Here is a 15,100-nt window from a genome sequence, read left to right as displayed (position 1 = left end):
GAGGGGTTGACACAGGGACTTGTAATGGAGCCGTTGTGTGACCGGACAGTGGTGGTACAGGCATACCTGTGTGTTTGTCGCGACTCATGATTCCACCAGTTAGCCCAGGGCTTGTAGTAGAGCATAAAGATGTTGCCTGACTCATCTCCAATGCCCAGACCCTATTAGAGTTATCTCTGTAGCTTTAGGCCCTATCAGGAAATCTCACCTGGATGACAGTCCCTTGTCCATTCATTCAACAAGCAATTACTGGGCACCCTCTATGCACCAGGATCCACGCTGGGTACTGGAGACTCTCAGATGACCAAGACCACCCTTGCCCTCAGAAACATCCAGGCTAGACAGTACGTGGCCTCTATCCACCTGGCACGTTCACCAAGACCTGGTGCCCACCTGTCCTGCTCCCCTTTTCTACCCCAGCTAGCCAGATCTTGCCAGACAGAACTCAAAGGTGTATCCAAAAATAATCTTTATTGTCACTAGTATAAAACACAGCAGATCAACTGGCCTCTCAGTCTGTACAAAGTGTGGAGCATAAGATCCCCTGGGCTGCCCTCATTTCTCCCATAATGCCCTGTCCCAGGGCAGTGCCCAGAAGCTCCATGAAGGGGAGAGGGCCACCCCAAGTGCCTTCCCTTGAGGAGAGGGGTTGAGGGTGGACTGGGTGGGGGGGTACTTTCTGCCTCAGGGAGGCAAAGGAGCAGAGGTGAAAACTGGAGTGGGGAAGCCCTCCAATAATTCACGCCCTCTGTCCCCGCCCTCTGCATCCTCCGAGTCTGGCCTATGAGCACGGGACTGAGACACATGCCTGCTTCTGCGGTGGTCAGAGGGCCACACAGGTACAGCAGTGGCGCAGCAAGCAGGGCAGGATGCCGCGGTTCAGCTGGTGGAACTCCACGAGCTGCAGCAGGTCGGTGAAGCGAGTCTGGCCCTCGTCCATGCTGAAGTAAAGGCGGCCCTCCTCCTCGCTCTGGGGTATGGCCATGGGGGGAAGGTAGTCAGGGAAGGATGTGAACTCGAAGGGCTCCCTCCTGGGCCAGGGCTAAGGTCCCCACTGCTTGTGCAGGGAGAAAGGAGAGAGCAGGAGACCCCAGACACACCGGGGACCACGGGTGAAGGGCACTTCTTGCAGGGGCCTGATGGGGACGACAGGCTGCTAGGAGTCCTGCGTCTCCACTGCAGGAATCTAGGACTCTTAGGAAGGGACAGATTACTCACCGGTAGAATGAGATAATGCTTGACTTTCTGCAGGTGGCACAAAGAGAGGACAAAGCCCTGTGGGTTCCGCTGACTCTCTCGGACCAGGAACAGGCTGCCAAGAGACAGGGCAACATTAGCTGAGGACACACAGCTGCTGTCCTCCCCCAGGGTCTCTCTTACCCCTGAGCCTGCTGCCCTGCCCAGCGCTGCCCCTTACCCATCTACAAGGCCCTGCTGTGTGATGAGTCGCTGGCTTTCTTCACGGGAAATGCGTCCATGGAACCAGGGTTGGGTGCGATGGATGGCTGGGGTGAAGGGGAGACAGATGGGACCTCCATACTAACCACCCCCACCAGAAATGCTCAGAGAACCATGGCAGCCCCCAGGGATGCTGGGCCCTCACCCACCTGCACTGAGGCTTGTGCCTGAGCATGGGGTGGGCAGGCTGAAACGGTGGTTCGTCTTCTTCTGCAGAGCAGAGGGGGACACAGTGGGAAGTGTCAGGGATATTACACTACCCCTGAAGAATGTAGAGCCCCTTTGTGCCTTTGTGCAGCTGAGGGCCTCCCCTCACCCCTTGTCCTCCCCCTCCATGGAAACCCAAACGGAGAGAGGTCCCCAGTACAAATATGCAGATGGGTGCAGGCCCCTCACCCTCCAGGCATGGGCCTCCTCCAGGGCTGCACTCAGAGCCTCCCGGGGGTTTTCAATGACACGCCCAGCATGGCCAGAGAAGTCCATGGCCACCAGGGTATTATCCGAGACACTCCTCTGCAAATGGGATAGGATGGGAAGGGGAGGGGTCAGAATGGGGCCCAAGTATCCCCGGGATGGGGCCTGGGTACCCACCCCCAGCTAATGCCCTTATGCAGACTCACCAGGGGTGGGGACCCCACACAGGATGGGCGCAGGTGGCGAGACTGTGCCTGCTGATAATTCTTATACAGCTGCACCCCATACTGGGGGGGATGGAGAGAGAAAGCGGGCCTGAGGTCAAGCAGGTGCCAGGGTCTGGGCTGTGACACCCTCCAGGCCAGGCCCCCCCAGCAGCAGAGTCGTGCCTCTGTCCCTGGATAAGGAGCTTTCTGAAGCCAGAGCTTCGACTCCAGCCTTGAACCAGGGATTCTAAGAGAGCAAGGCTGTGATGCCCCCTCATTCTGGAGACTTCCTGAGGGCAGATCTATCATTCCTCCCTCATGCTGAGGACCCCAAAGGCAGGCCTTTGGTGAGAGGTGAGAGGCCTCACCTTGAAGAGGCGGAAGGCAGCTAACCAGCAGGTGCGGCTCTGCTCATCCTCACTGCAGAAGACGCGAAGCCCCTTGTGGCCATTTCGAAGCTTGTTCGGCTGTGGGGAGAGGAAACTGGCTGGTTCCGTATCTGCCTTTAGGACCAGATGTCTGTCTCCCAGTCTCCATAGGGCAGGGCAAGACACAGGGAGGAGACTGGGTGTCCCAAATGGAGCTCAGAACCTCCAGGTAGAATCCTGGGGACAGATCAGGTCCTGTTCCCTCCCAGCCAGGCCAGGGTCTTCACCTTGATACAGAAGCCAAAGTCTGTGGGCATCCCGTACAGCTTGCGACCCTGGGTCACCACATACACGTTGGATTCGTTCACGTCTGCTACGTACTGCAGGTGCCTTGGATCCTGCACAGCACAGGTGAGCAGGACTTGGTACAGGTGAAACCTATCCACAGATTACTGCCCCCCTAAGCCAGCTGCAGATGTTTCAGGCCCAGAGAGGGGCCCAGAAGTGCCCCAGTTCATATAGCAAATAGAAGTAGAGCCAGTACTCAAACTCAGTTCACCTACATTTCCCACTTCTACCTCCTGGGGCAGGTAAGCTGGGCGGGAAAGAGAAGCAGCTGAGGGTCTCAGGGCCCAGGGGGAGAAAGGTCAGGGAGCTCCAACAGGAAAGGGCAATGCCTAGAAGGAGCAGGATGCGGCATCCTAGGGATTGGGGTGTTGCCCTCAACACCTCACCTTGGAGGTGCCCTTGGTGGAGTAATAGAGGCCAGACCGGCGCAGGAAGCAGAAGAAGCGTTTCCAAAGCTTGCGTCCTGACCCCCGCAGCTGCAGGAAGCCCTGGATCTCTGGGAAGCTGCCGGCATTCAGGAAGTTCTAAGACCAGAAGAAGGCAGGAAGAGGGTGAGAGACCTAGAGGGGGGCACAGACACACACACACACAAGTGCCTTCACAGAACCCCTTTTATGAGAGGAGGTGCTCCACGTGCATTTACTGTCCCCATTTAACAGACTCAAAAACTGACACTCAAGCAGGGAAAATGACGCGTTCACAATCATTTATGACTGTGCTGGGCTCACAAAGCTTAGGGGCCAAGAAGCAATGGGGATTCTAGGGAATTACGACTATGCTGTGAAATGAGGTTGTCCCTTCACCTGGATGAGGTCTTCGTGGGATACACCAGTGTGTGTGTCCAGACAGCTGGAGACCATCTTTTCTGGGAACAGGGAGTGCTTGGGGAGAAAGGAGTCAGGAGTCAGGGGCTGAGGGTCCAGATAAGGGATCAGGGTGTCCCAGAGCTCCCCCCCACCCCCAGCACTCACTGGGGAGCTCTTGAACAGTTCATACTTGGCGAAGTTTTTTCGGAAAACAAAGCGGCTGTCTCCTCCGATAGGCCAGGCAGCCTGCACTTCCACCACTGACTCATGGTCCTCCAAGCCCCGCTCTGGGATCAAGGGCAAAAAGCGGGGTCAGTGGAAACCAGCCAAGGCCTCTCGGATGAGCCATCTCCCTAGGCAGACCCTGCACCTCAACTCACCCAGTGCTAGATTGGGGTGGCACTCCACCAGCCCCCAGTTCTCATCACTGAGGGCGTGAGCTCGCTGCACCAACATTTCACATACATAGCGTGCGGTGGCACCTGCCGCCACCTCCACCGACCGACAGGCCCCATCTTCGCTGTACACCTTTACTACCTGCACCCCAGGAATTGCAGATTCCTTGAGGAAGGGCAAAGGGTGGTCCTTTCCCTTCCCCCATCTGCTATACCCTCAGGGACACCTGATCAAATCCCCCCACCTGCACAGAAGTAGCACTATATCCACCTCATCCCATAGCACCTCCATATCCCTGCCTTCTCTTTCCCAGGACAACTCACATGGGGGCAGCTGGCGTCTCGAGGGAGCAGCCCCCTTGCACTAGAGGGCCCCCCAAGAATGGGGCTCTGTGAAGAAGGACTGCAGAGCTCGGGGAAAGGGTTGGGAATGGAGGGTAGAGAGGTTGTCCGCAGCTCCTCCTCTCGAAGTTTCCTGTGTGGGGCGGGGAGGAGTTGACTGCAAGCTTCTAGGTATGACTGCCCGCCCTCCTGCCCCCCCCCCCACCTCCCGCCAGCCCTCCTCAGCCCCAGCACTCCATTGTACCTGCTGGTGGGAATAGGCAGAGGCTGAGACCTCTTCACCTCCCCAGGCAGAGGGGTATCAGGAGGCGGAGGAGTCCCAGGAGGGGTCCCAGGGGCTGGGTACAGGTCTTCTGGGGAGCTGCTGCGATGAGGTGGAGACAGACCCAACTCCATGACATCTGAAGGAGAAGAGGGGGCTGAATGCAGCCGCTCTTGTGCCTTTGTCTTGGGGAGAGGAGCCAAGAGGACCCAGACTTCCTGACTTCACATAGATATCAGGTGCCGCTCAGAGTTTACCCAGTACCTCACTGTTTCCCTTCTAACTGGAGTTTCCCTGGAAACTTTAGGAAAAGAAAAGTTAGCCCATTTTACAAAAGGGGGCACCAAGTCCCTGAGCAGGAAGCATTCTCGCTCCCCTCACAGGTGAGCCAGGGAGAGGAACCCAGTGTTGAGACACCTAGTCCAGTGCTCTTCTCTTCCTTTAGCCCCAAGTTGCCCAGGACAAGAGCTAAGAGGGTCCCCCAACTACAAGCCGGGCAACAGCAACAGATTCCAGGACCCACAGATTTGTCTGGGGCTCAAGCTCTCAGTGTCAGAGCAAAGGGCCACTCCTCTCTCTCCGAGCGTGGGGCACTCACTCCTCTGGGCTCTGCCCCAGGTTGTTCCAGTGCTTTGTTGCCAGACCTGGTTGCCAAAGCCTGTTGTGGCAACGCCTGCCCAAGTGCTGAGTGATGCCGAGGGGAGGAGGATGTGAGTAAGAACAGGTACCAGGGGGGCAGGTTCAGCTGCAGTGGGATGGGGAGGGCTAGCCTGGGGCCCTTGCACCAGCAGCCCCCAAACCTGTGTGCCCTCCCCAGGCCATTCCTCCTGCCCAACTTTCTTGAAGCCCCAATGCCAGACCTACCACCTCTGAGAAGCCTTCCTGAATTGTCTACATTCAGTTGGAAGGGCTCCCAGGGCACTGCACTGGGGCTTCCTCGCCAATTACTACGCACCTGTCTTATCAACCCACTGGTCTGAAGATACTCGGCTCTCCTAGGCAGGGCCAGGGTCTCCCCAAGTCTTAGCACCCACAGGTGCTGCATGGGCACCCAGGATGAGTAAGGATAGGAGAAATGGGGCAAAGATGCCCACTGGGGGTAGAGGTAATGCAGGCCCCTCCCCCACAGGAACCAAGATCTCTTTGGCTGGGCTGAGGCCAGGGAGGACCTGGGAGACGTCACCAGTTCCAGCCCCCTGCCTGCTCTCCAGACCCTGGGCCGTGTTGTTAGGCTGCCTGGGGCACTGGGACTGACCCCCCAGAATGGCGCATGTCCCTGACCCTTAAGTGTGGGCATGAGGGGACTTGGAGGACAGCTGAGTCAGGGTGGGGCGGGATGGTACTGCCTGGGGCTCTCCATTCAACCTTGACTCATCTGCACAACTTCCTGGCTTAAGAGAAACACAAACAACCCTGCCTCTACACACCGCCTCCATTCCCGCCCCCAACCTACCAGCCTGGGAGGAATAGGGAAGGCACAGGGCAAGGAACCCAACGGGGGAGGAGGAGGAGGAAGAGGAGGAGGACACAGGGCCTGAGGCTCCTTTGACATCATCTCTTCCTCCTCACCCTTGGCCTACCTCCACATCTCCAGTCCAGGTGGGACCTGCAATCTGTCCCCAGTCCAGTAATCACCACCCAACCCAGGAGCACCCCCACCTGGACAAGAGAGAAGAAAAATCAGGCCTGGATTTAGAGGCCCATTGGTAGTGGAGCCATCCTCCCAGAGGCATCCCTCACTCACCCAAAGAAAGCTTGCATTGCTCCCTCTCCTGTCTGGGGCCTCCCAGGCTTTCGTTCTGCTGCTGCTGCCCACCCCTAGCACCCAGGACTCAGCCAGCACATGGGACTCAGCCACATCACTCCTGGGGGATGAAGGCCCTCCTAACACATTCTCCTAGTGTCCTGGCAAGAGGTGGACCCCAGGAGCAGAAGCAGAAAGTCAAGAGACCCAGGAGGACAGACAAGCAGACAAGGAAAGGTCCAGGAGGGAGTGCAAAGGAGGGGGCTCAGGATCCTGCAGGGAAGGGGAAGATAGTCCCACCATTGAGCATGATAGACACCAGTACATCAACACCAAACACAACGCTTTCACTCTCCCCAGTCAACGGACCTGGTGACTTCATTAGGAGGACTAGGGAGGGGGTTTGCAGAGGCTACCCCTCTAGGAAGACAGAGGCCCACTGTGGGGGGGTGGGCGGGGGGCGGGGGTGTAGTCTGGGTCCTCCCCCATCCCAGATGGGAGAGGAATCAGGGCAGTGTTTGGAAGGGGAGAGGGGAGATTTAAATCAGATTAGTATGGCCTCAAACTTGGGTTTGGTCTTCAGATCCCTCCACCCTGCCTCTTCCAGACCCTTCTAAGGCAAAGAGAAGAGGGGCACAGTCAGGACCAAAGAGAGGAAATGGGAGAACTGGGGTCCCAGCTGTGGGGCCTGGACAAGCCTCCTTCCCAAGAGAGCTAAAGCTTTCAAACTGGGGCCTTAAGAAATTCGCTTCTGCTGAAGAAGCCAAACCCCAAAATCAATCTGTCCCCTCAACACTGCAAGTCCAAGCAGCGGCTTTCCCCACCGCCTCTCCTGCCCCCGCGGCTCCGGCCTCACCCTCCTTCCCTCCCTCCCTGCCTGCCTCCTGCCTCCTTGTTTACTTCCTGAATCTTGCCCCACCTGGCTGGCCCCAAGGGCGGGTGGCAAGGCCCAGTGTTTAACGCAGACAGAAAACAAGGCCACGTTCGGTGCTTCCCAGGGTGGGGGAGGGGCTAGCAGGACAGAGGCCTGGGCTGGGGCCCTGGACGTGGAGGGAAGACCGGGTCTAGCCCAGAACTCCATGCCCCGCCCCCATCGCGATTGATTGCAGCGGGGAAGGCTCAACTTTTGGGGGAGCTCTTATGGTGCAGGCCCCAGGTGGGTGAGGAGGCGGGGAACCCCGATGTGACCCGGAGTTGGGGGGAGGGCCCTGGACCTTGAGGCCCCGCCTACTCCCTCGCTCAGAAAAAAAACGCCCAATGGGAGAAGGGGGGGCAGCTCTTTTAAAGTTTAATTTGGTAAGAATGCTAGAGTGTCTGTGGAGTTAATCATTACAGGCTGCTTGCCTTCGTGGAGGGCCCCCCCGGGGGGTATCAGGGGTAGAGGGGAGAGCAGAGTCCATGACAGGCAGACCAAGAGGGGGCATTCTTGAGTGGCAGTGGGGTTAGGACACCTTTCAACCACGAACAGGTGCATTCTCCATCCTCAACGTGCCAGGGAGACCCAGACTGGGACCTGGGTCTTTCTCCAGCTTATTCAAACAGACGAGACCATCTGCCTGCCCCCGCCCCCCCAACACGCACACACACTCTCCCCAGGACGCGCTGTGCGGTTGACCACCCCAGCAGCCAGGTCTCCAGCCTTTCCAGCCCACTTTGTTCTGAAGCCAGGAGGGACCCCGGGCCTTCCCCGCCCCCATTCTCCCATTCGAGGGCAGGACCCTGTGTTCCTGAACACAGATACAATCCGGAGAGACGAAGCTCTAGCAATGTAGAAAATCCCTCTTTAATTGCCCTCCAAACGAGACCCTCCCTCCCGCCGCAGAGATGTCTGTCTTCAGTAAAAGACTTCGGAAAACTTAAACTGAAGTAAAAGTCAGGCTGAGCAAGGGAGTGACTCCGGGGCAGCTCCCTCGGTATTCGGACCCCCCTCCTAGCTCGCCTTCTGAGAATGGGGATGGGGAGGGGCTAGTTTCAGCGGGAAAGCCGCGTCTCCGGGAGTAGAGAATCTGACATCGAACTTCCCCGTCCCCATGTGCTAGTTGATCCGGGGGGCGGGGGGAGAAGCTTGGGTATAGAGAGGGAAGGAACGGTTGGAGAGGACAGGAAATGAGAATAGGGAAAGGCTTAGGGCAGACGGTGAGGAAGGGGAGGGATGGGGGGCTAGAGGAAAACAGAGGCCGCCGGAGTAACACAGTAGGAGGCCGAATCTTCCCATATTGACCCCGGTCCTGACGGTGCTCCCCACCCTCCCAAGATGAAATGCCCGCTTTGGTCCTTACCTGGACACGGGGCGTTGGTAACACCTGGCTGGGGCCTCCGATTTAGAGAGGGAGACGCCAGGCCCTTAACTACCTGTCCCCCTCCTGCCCCCGCCCTTGGCCTGACATCACTGAGGGGGGAACAGGAGAGGGAGCCAGTTGGCCGCCCGGCCGCTCACCTGGGCAGCCAGCCAGCTCCTGGCCCTGAGACGGGCACAGCCTGGGGCCCCGGTGCGGCTGGGGGGCGGGGTGCAGGTTGTCGTCTGGGACCGATCTCTGTCCCCTTACCTGTAAAAACCTCAGCAGGAGGAGCAGGACACAGAGTCCGAAGTCCGGCACAAGTCTTAGGGACCCCAGACACCTGGACTTGATTTCAAATCCGCTCCCTCTTCTGTACAGGTGGTACGAGGGTGTCCCGCCTTTGGACGTAGAAGTGAGGGCGGGGGGAGGGTGAGCCCAGTGTGTACCGGCTCCTGGCGCAAGGAAACTAAAATTATCTTAGGCAGGTGGGGGTGGGGCCTGAAGGAGGGGCATGGGAGGAGGAAGCTTAGGCTGGGCGGGGACTCCCTGAAACTCGACGCCGGCTGGGATTGTTTTTACCCTTCTTAGCCCTGGCAGCAGGTGCCAGGGGAGAGGCGGAGATAGTCGAACTGAATAGCCTCAAGAGCGAAGACCTCACTGCCTGGGAGGGAGGGACTGGGAGCGAGGTGAGAGGAAACGGCCCCGCCCACTTTTCCCCTTGGCCCCCCCCCCCAAACCTGGAGTGTTCATTGGCCAAGCCTGGGGGCCTGCTCTGGGTCCCACCCCCTGGGGCAAAGGGCGCTCTTCAAAAGGGGGCCGCCAATGAGAGGAGTGTCGGGCAACACGGCCTGCCCCTTGACCTCCATCCACAGCCTGGCCCCCTGGGCTGCATCCTGGCTCCTCGGAGGCACGGAGCGTGTGTCCTCCCTTCTGAGCAAAATGCAGGGGCTTAGCTTCTCCTGAAATTGAAGGGGTAAGGCATGGTCTCTTGGTAGGGAAAGACTGGCCAGGTGCCAGGGTACTCCCCTAGAGCGCTCACTTTTGCTCTCTCCTTTTGCACTAGGCAAACACTGGGGTGTGGAGGGGAGGACCTGGGAGGCTGAGATCAAAGGCAGAGGCCACCTCCCAGCCTGAAGTGGGTGATAGTTGGGTAAACAAAACAATCCATAGGGTGATAAGAGGTCTGCCCTGGGAGACCATGAAAAGTGGCTCCAACCTCCACTTTCTCCAACTATATTTTCCTTGGAAAAACCAGTGTGAGTGGACTAAGCAAAGAAGTGGGGGAGGGGGCAGGTCACCTGGGCCATGGAGTAGTTTATGGAAAGCACAGTAGACAGTTCACTCAGTCATTCCTTCACTCAACTAATATTTGTTAAGAACCTATTCTAGGCCAAACCCATGCTTGGTACTGGGGATCCAGTGGTAAGCAACAAAAACAGGCCGCGCCCTTGTCCTCATGTGGCCCAGTTGGGAGACTGATGCTAATCAAAGAATTATACAAATAATAAGAAACAACAGGTGACAAACGATGCTGGGAGAATGACTCACCCAGGGAGTTAGAGAAGACTTCTCCCTTGAGGTGACAGTTGAGCAGAGGGGAAGCTGTCTGGGGCAGGGAAGTGGCTGTGGAAGGTGTGGGAAAAGGCAAGTGCTTTGAACTCAGCTGTGTTTCTCAGTGTAGCCAGTGACCACCTGCTTCTACATCTCCCTAGGCTTGTATAAAAAACAGATCCAGATGCCCCTCCCTACCTACTGAATCTGTTTTTGGGGCCAAGACCCAGGAATGTGTGGTATTGACAAGCCCTCAGGTGGTTGTTCTGTGAACCAGGTTTAAGAGCCATCCATCCTGTCTGTCCAGACCAGCAGGAACTACGTGTGGGCAGAGGCCAGACCCTGCAGGGTCTACCTGGGCTTAAATAGAGGCACAGAGGAATAGGCAGATCTTTATTTTGGAAAGATCACTGGATGTTGAAGGATAGTTTAGAAAGGGAAGCCAGAGGACTGAGTGCTATAGGATTCCATTAAGGCTTTCTGGAGGCGGTGAAACTAAAACAAGCAGATCTGGGGTCGGGGCAGGGTGGAGGGAGAGGGTCACAGGGACTTGTAGGAGGTAATGGACTATTGTGTATCTTGGTGATGGTGGTGGATGTACAATTGTGTGTCAGAACTCACAGAAAGGTACACTCAAGAGGGTGAATTTTACTGTGTATAAATTGCATCTGAATTTTTTTAATAAAAAAAAAAAAAAAAAAAATAGAGGTATAGATCAGTGGAACAGAATCAAGAGTCCAAATACAAACCCTTACATTTCTGGTCAATTGATTTTTGACAAAGATGTCAAGACAATTCAGCAGGATAAAAGGATAATCTTTTCAATAAATGGTTCTGGGACGAATGAATATCCACATGTCTAAAGATGAATTTAGATCCTTACCTGACACCATGTATGAAAATTAATTCAAAATAGATCATAGACCTAAACATAAGAGCTGAAACTATAAAACTTCTAGAAGAAACCAATGGAGAAAATCTTTATGACCTTGTATCTCACATACAACAGCAAAAGTACAGGTGACAAAAGAAAAAAATTGGTCAATTAGACTTCATCAAAATTAAAATTTTTTGCCTTCCAAAAGATATTACTGGGGCAGCCGGTTAGCTCAGTTGGTTGGAGCACGAGCTCTTAACAATAGGGTTGCCAGTTCAATCCCCACATGGGCCACTGTGAGCTGCACCCTTCACAACTAGATTGAAACAACTACTTGACTTGGAGCTGACGGGTCCTGGAAAAACACGCTTAAATAAATAAAAGTTTAAGAAAAAAGATATAACTAAGAAAATTAAAACAAGAAACTTGTCAAACATTGGGAGTAAATATTTACAAGTCATCTATCCAGTTAGGGACTTTGCATTTAGAATAACAAATGCTTATGAATCAGTAATAGACAACGCAATTAAAAATGGGCAAAATATTTGAATATATATTTTTCCAGATAAGATACATGAACGGCTAGTAAGCACATAAAAAGATGCTCAACATCATTAGTCATTAGAGAAATACAAATTAAAGCCACAATGATATACCACCTCACACCTACCAGGATGGCTATAATCAAAGAGATAGTTAACAAGTGTTGACAAAGATATGGGGAAACAAATTCTCATATATTTTGCTATCGGGAATGTAAAATGGTACAGCCACTTTTTAAAACAGTTTGGCAGTTTCTTAAAAAGTTAAACATAAACTAACCATTCAACCCAGCAATTCTACTCCTAGGCATCTACCTAAGAAACATGGAAACACACGTACATACTCTTTGTATGTACTTACATGAACGTTCATAGCACCATTATTCAAAATAGCCAAAAACTGGAAATTCAAATGTCTATTCATCGGTATTGAATAAACAAAAGGTGGCATATCCATACAATGGGATACTGGTCAGCTACAAAAAAGTAACAAACTACTGGTAATACTACAGCATGGATGAATCTCAAAAACTACACTGAATGAAAGAAGCCAGAAGCAAAAGACCACATTTTGTATCATTCTATTTGATATACGAAATGTCCAGAAAAGGCAAATTTATAGACAGAAAGCAGATCAGTGGCTGGATCTGAGAGATGAATTGGCTGCGAACAGGCTGGAGGGACCTTTTGAGCTTGATGGAAATGTTCTGTAACTGGATTGTAGTGATGGTTGTACAACTCTATAAATCATTGTTTAAAAAATGGTTTTCCTGGGCCGGCCCAGTGGCTCAGGCAGTTGGAGCTCTATGCTCCTAACTCTGAAGGCTACCGGTTCGATTCCCACATGGGCCAGTGGGCTCTCAACCACAAGGTTGCCAGTTCGATTCCTCAAGTCCCGCAAGGGATGGTGGGCTGTGCCCCCTGCAACTAGCAACGCAACTGGACCTGCAGCTGAGCTGCGCCCTCCACAACTAAGACTGAAAGGACAACTTGACTTGGAAAAAATGCCTGGAAGTACACACTGTTCCCCAATAAAGTCCTGTTCCCCTTCCCCAATAAAATCTTTAAAAAAATTGGTGAGAGAGAGAGAGAGAGAGAGAGAGAGAGAGAGAGAGAGAAAGAGAAATAAATAAATGGAAAAACAATGACTGGTTTAAAAAAACCCAATGAATGGTTTAAAGAAATAGTACAGTGGGTGACCTGTTAGTATGCTACGGTGGGCTATGGTGGGAAGCCAGGAAGAGGAGACACAGGGACACAGCCTCCATTTCTAGAGTTGCAAAATGAGAATAATGATGCCAGCCTGTAGTGAAGCTGGGCTAACGGGAGGTGCAGGAACTGGGTGCACGTGATGGGGCGCATACAGCATGCGGGGGAGCCCCAAAACCTATGGTTCCTGAATGCAGGGGAGACGTGGTCACTGCCCTAGGTGGTGTCTACAGTTTAGTCAGAAATACCTCAGGGTGTGGCTGTGGGATGGTTTAAAATGCCATCAGCATGTTAGCGAGAAATGGCAACTATTCTATACCATCAGCCAACCCTAGACCCTGAGACCCCTTGCTCCACATTTTCTTCCTGGAAAGTGCTTTGCAGTTTAAGATATTTCATTAGATCAAATAAGCCCGTGAAGTCCAGCGGACACCCGGTGCGGGACAAGCCCAGGAGCTCGTAGAACCAGCGCGCAGGTGACGTGGTCTGCACTAGCCCACCGAGTCCTCAGCTTCCTAGCTAAGACTGGGGTCAAAACAGACCAGCAGCAGCGGCCCGCAAGGGGACGCCCGGACGTAACGCGCGGCTCCGCCCCTTCACGTGCCTGCGGCGTCGCGTCACACCCGGAAGCAGCGGCTGAAGCGGAGCCCGCAGCAATGAGCGGGGACCTGGGGCCGACGTCTGCAGCGCCCCATCCCAGGGAGCTGGAACCCGGCAGTGGGGTCCGCATCGTGGTGGAGTACTGGTGAGCAGCTCTGCCCCGTGGGGTTCCGGCCCGGACGGGGGTGGGTCCACGGGAGCCCCCCCACCCCGAAACGCAAGCGGACCCCAGACATCTTCTTCCTAGTGAACCCTGCGGCTTCGAGTCGACTTACCTGGAGCTGGCAAGTGCCGTGAAAGAGCAGTATCCTGGCATCGAGATTGAGTCCCGCCTGGGGGGCACAGGTGAGGCCCGCAGAACACCTGCTGAGTCAGTGTTTTAAATCCCAGCTCTAAGGTTTTTAGCTCCGGCATTGGCTGTTTTAGTGTCCAGCAGGATCTGGCACATAGTAAATGCCCAGCCAACTTGAGGCCCCTTCCATAGGAGAGGGGGTCACAGAGGAAGCCTGTAGGGAAAAACTGGTGAGACTGAAGTATAGGTTTGAGGGGAGGGAGCACTTCAGTTAGTTCAAAGAAAGGATACACAGGTGACAGACGCTTCCTGTAGGTTCCTTTGGTTTGACCCAGGCTTGGAAAATTGCTTAAAGAACTGCAAGAACTTCTAATGGGGCCGGTGGGGGACATGAAGGAGTGAGTGTAAGTTGTGTAGAAGGCCCACCTTTGGAGGACCTCCCGACTTTTGTCTGTCCTCAGCATCCAGTTCATTCATCGGTTTATTTACTACCAGGGGCCTTTGAGATCGAGATCAATGGACAGCTGGTTTTCTCCAAGCTGGAGAATGGGGGCTTCCCTTATGAGAAAGATGTGAGTATTTGCAATGTTGAAGTACCCCCTGGTTCTCCCTACCCCTACAACGCATCATCCCATTCCACCTCTCTGCCCTCTAGCTCATTGAGGCCATCCGAAGAGCCAGTAATGGAGAACCCCTAGAAAAGATCACCAACAGCCGACCTCCCTGCGTCATTCTGTGACTACATGGGATTCCGGGTTCCTGCTCTTCTGGGATCCAAGCCTTGGTCTCCCCTTTGGTCCTGCTGAGGGTTTCCCATTGCCTCTTTCCCCTCACTTAGCTCCTGGTAGCTAAGAGACCCTGGCCTCCACTTTGCCCTTTTGGGTACCAGGAGGGAATAGAAACTTATGTGGTTTCGGTGGGAGAGCCTCTCCGTTGACATTTCCACAGCCATTTTGTACCCCCTTCCCAGGATCAGTGCCCACAAAAGCCCACTTCCGTTTCCAGCTTAGCCATAACTGTCGGATGCCATCGTAGTTTTAATTTATTTTCACTAGCCCTGAGCAATGTCAGCTATTGGCAATAAAGTGGCACTACAAACACCTGTGCCAACTAGTGTGTGTTTTTATGTCCAGTCTGGGAGTGGGGGTGTGGTTCGGGGAGCACAGAGGCCAGCCCAGCCTTTAACCAGGGTGGGCATGCTGGATGGGTGGGCTTTTTCTGGATAGGTACTTCTAGTTCAAGGATCTCCTGTCTCATAGCCAAGGCAAGGAAACAGTCACACAGTGACCTCTCCTCTTTCCTCCCCCCTCCCCCCAACGCCCCTACCCACAAGGAAGAAATTACCCCAATCTAGTCAGTGTCCTTAGAAATCTGGTTTTTTTGTTTTTTCTAAGCAAGAATGTCAAA

General features: G+C 54.2%; 2 protein-coding genes across 5 annotated transcripts; one reads left to right on the top strand and one right to left on the bottom strand.

Annotated features, from left to right (window-relative positions):
* Window positions 1-452: 452 nt before the first annotated feature.
* GRB7 (growth factor receptor bound protein 7) lies at window positions 453-9,071 on the bottom strand. Of its 4 annotated transcripts, XM_074319843.1 has the most exons (16): window positions 8,623-8,698; window positions 4,864-4,900; window positions 4,582-4,738; window positions 4,320-4,470; window positions 3,981-4,137; window positions 3,766-3,887; window positions 3,598-3,675; window positions 3,181-3,318; window positions 2,734-2,844; window positions 2,447-2,545; window positions 2,079-2,159; window positions 1,855-1,971; window positions 1,608-1,668; window positions 1,418-1,505; window positions 1,219-1,312; window positions 453-970 (listed from the first exon to the last, which is right to left on the bottom strand). In XM_074319843.1, the coding sequence occupies exons 3-16, from the start codon at window positions 4,731-4,733 to the stop codon at window positions 824-826; spliced, it is 1,596 nt and encodes a 531-aa protein (XP_074175944.1). In that variant the 5' UTR covers window positions 4,734-4,738; window positions 4,864-4,900; window positions 8,623-8,698; the 3' UTR covers window positions 453-823. The 4 variants fall into 4 exon arrangements, with proteins under 4 accessions (XP_074175944.1, XP_019603360.1, XP_019603362.1 ...); XM_019747801.2 differs by lacking the exons at window positions 4,864-4,900; window positions 8,623-8,698 and adding an exon at window positions 8,890-9,071; XM_019747803.2 differs by lacking the exon at window positions 4,864-4,900 and having other exon boundaries at window positions 8,623-8,816.
* Window positions 9,072-13,388: 4,317 nt separating this feature from the next.
* On the top strand, window positions 13,389-14,793 carry MIEN1 (migration and invasion enhancer 1). Its single transcript, XM_019747517.2, has 4 exons — window positions 13,389-13,546; window positions 13,649-13,746; window positions 14,189-14,265; window positions 14,349-14,793. The coding sequence occupies exons 1-4, from the start codon at window positions 13,458-13,460 to the stop codon at window positions 14,430-14,432; spliced, it is 348 nt and encodes a 115-aa protein (XP_019603076.1). The 5' UTR covers window positions 13,389-13,457; the 3' UTR covers window positions 14,433-14,793.
* Window positions 14,794-15,100: the final 307 nt, after the last annotated feature.

This window comes from Rhinolophus sinicus, linkage group LG15 (genome assembly GCF_036562045.2).
Source record: "Rhinolophus sinicus isolate RSC01 linkage group LG15, ASM3656204v1, whole genome shotgun sequence".
Taxonomy (NCBI): Eukaryota; Metazoa; Chordata; class Mammalia; order Chiroptera; family Rhinolophidae; genus Rhinolophus; species Rhinolophus sinicus.
Note: the sequence above shows the minus strand (reverse complement) of the source record. Positions and strands in the feature narration are given on the sequence as shown.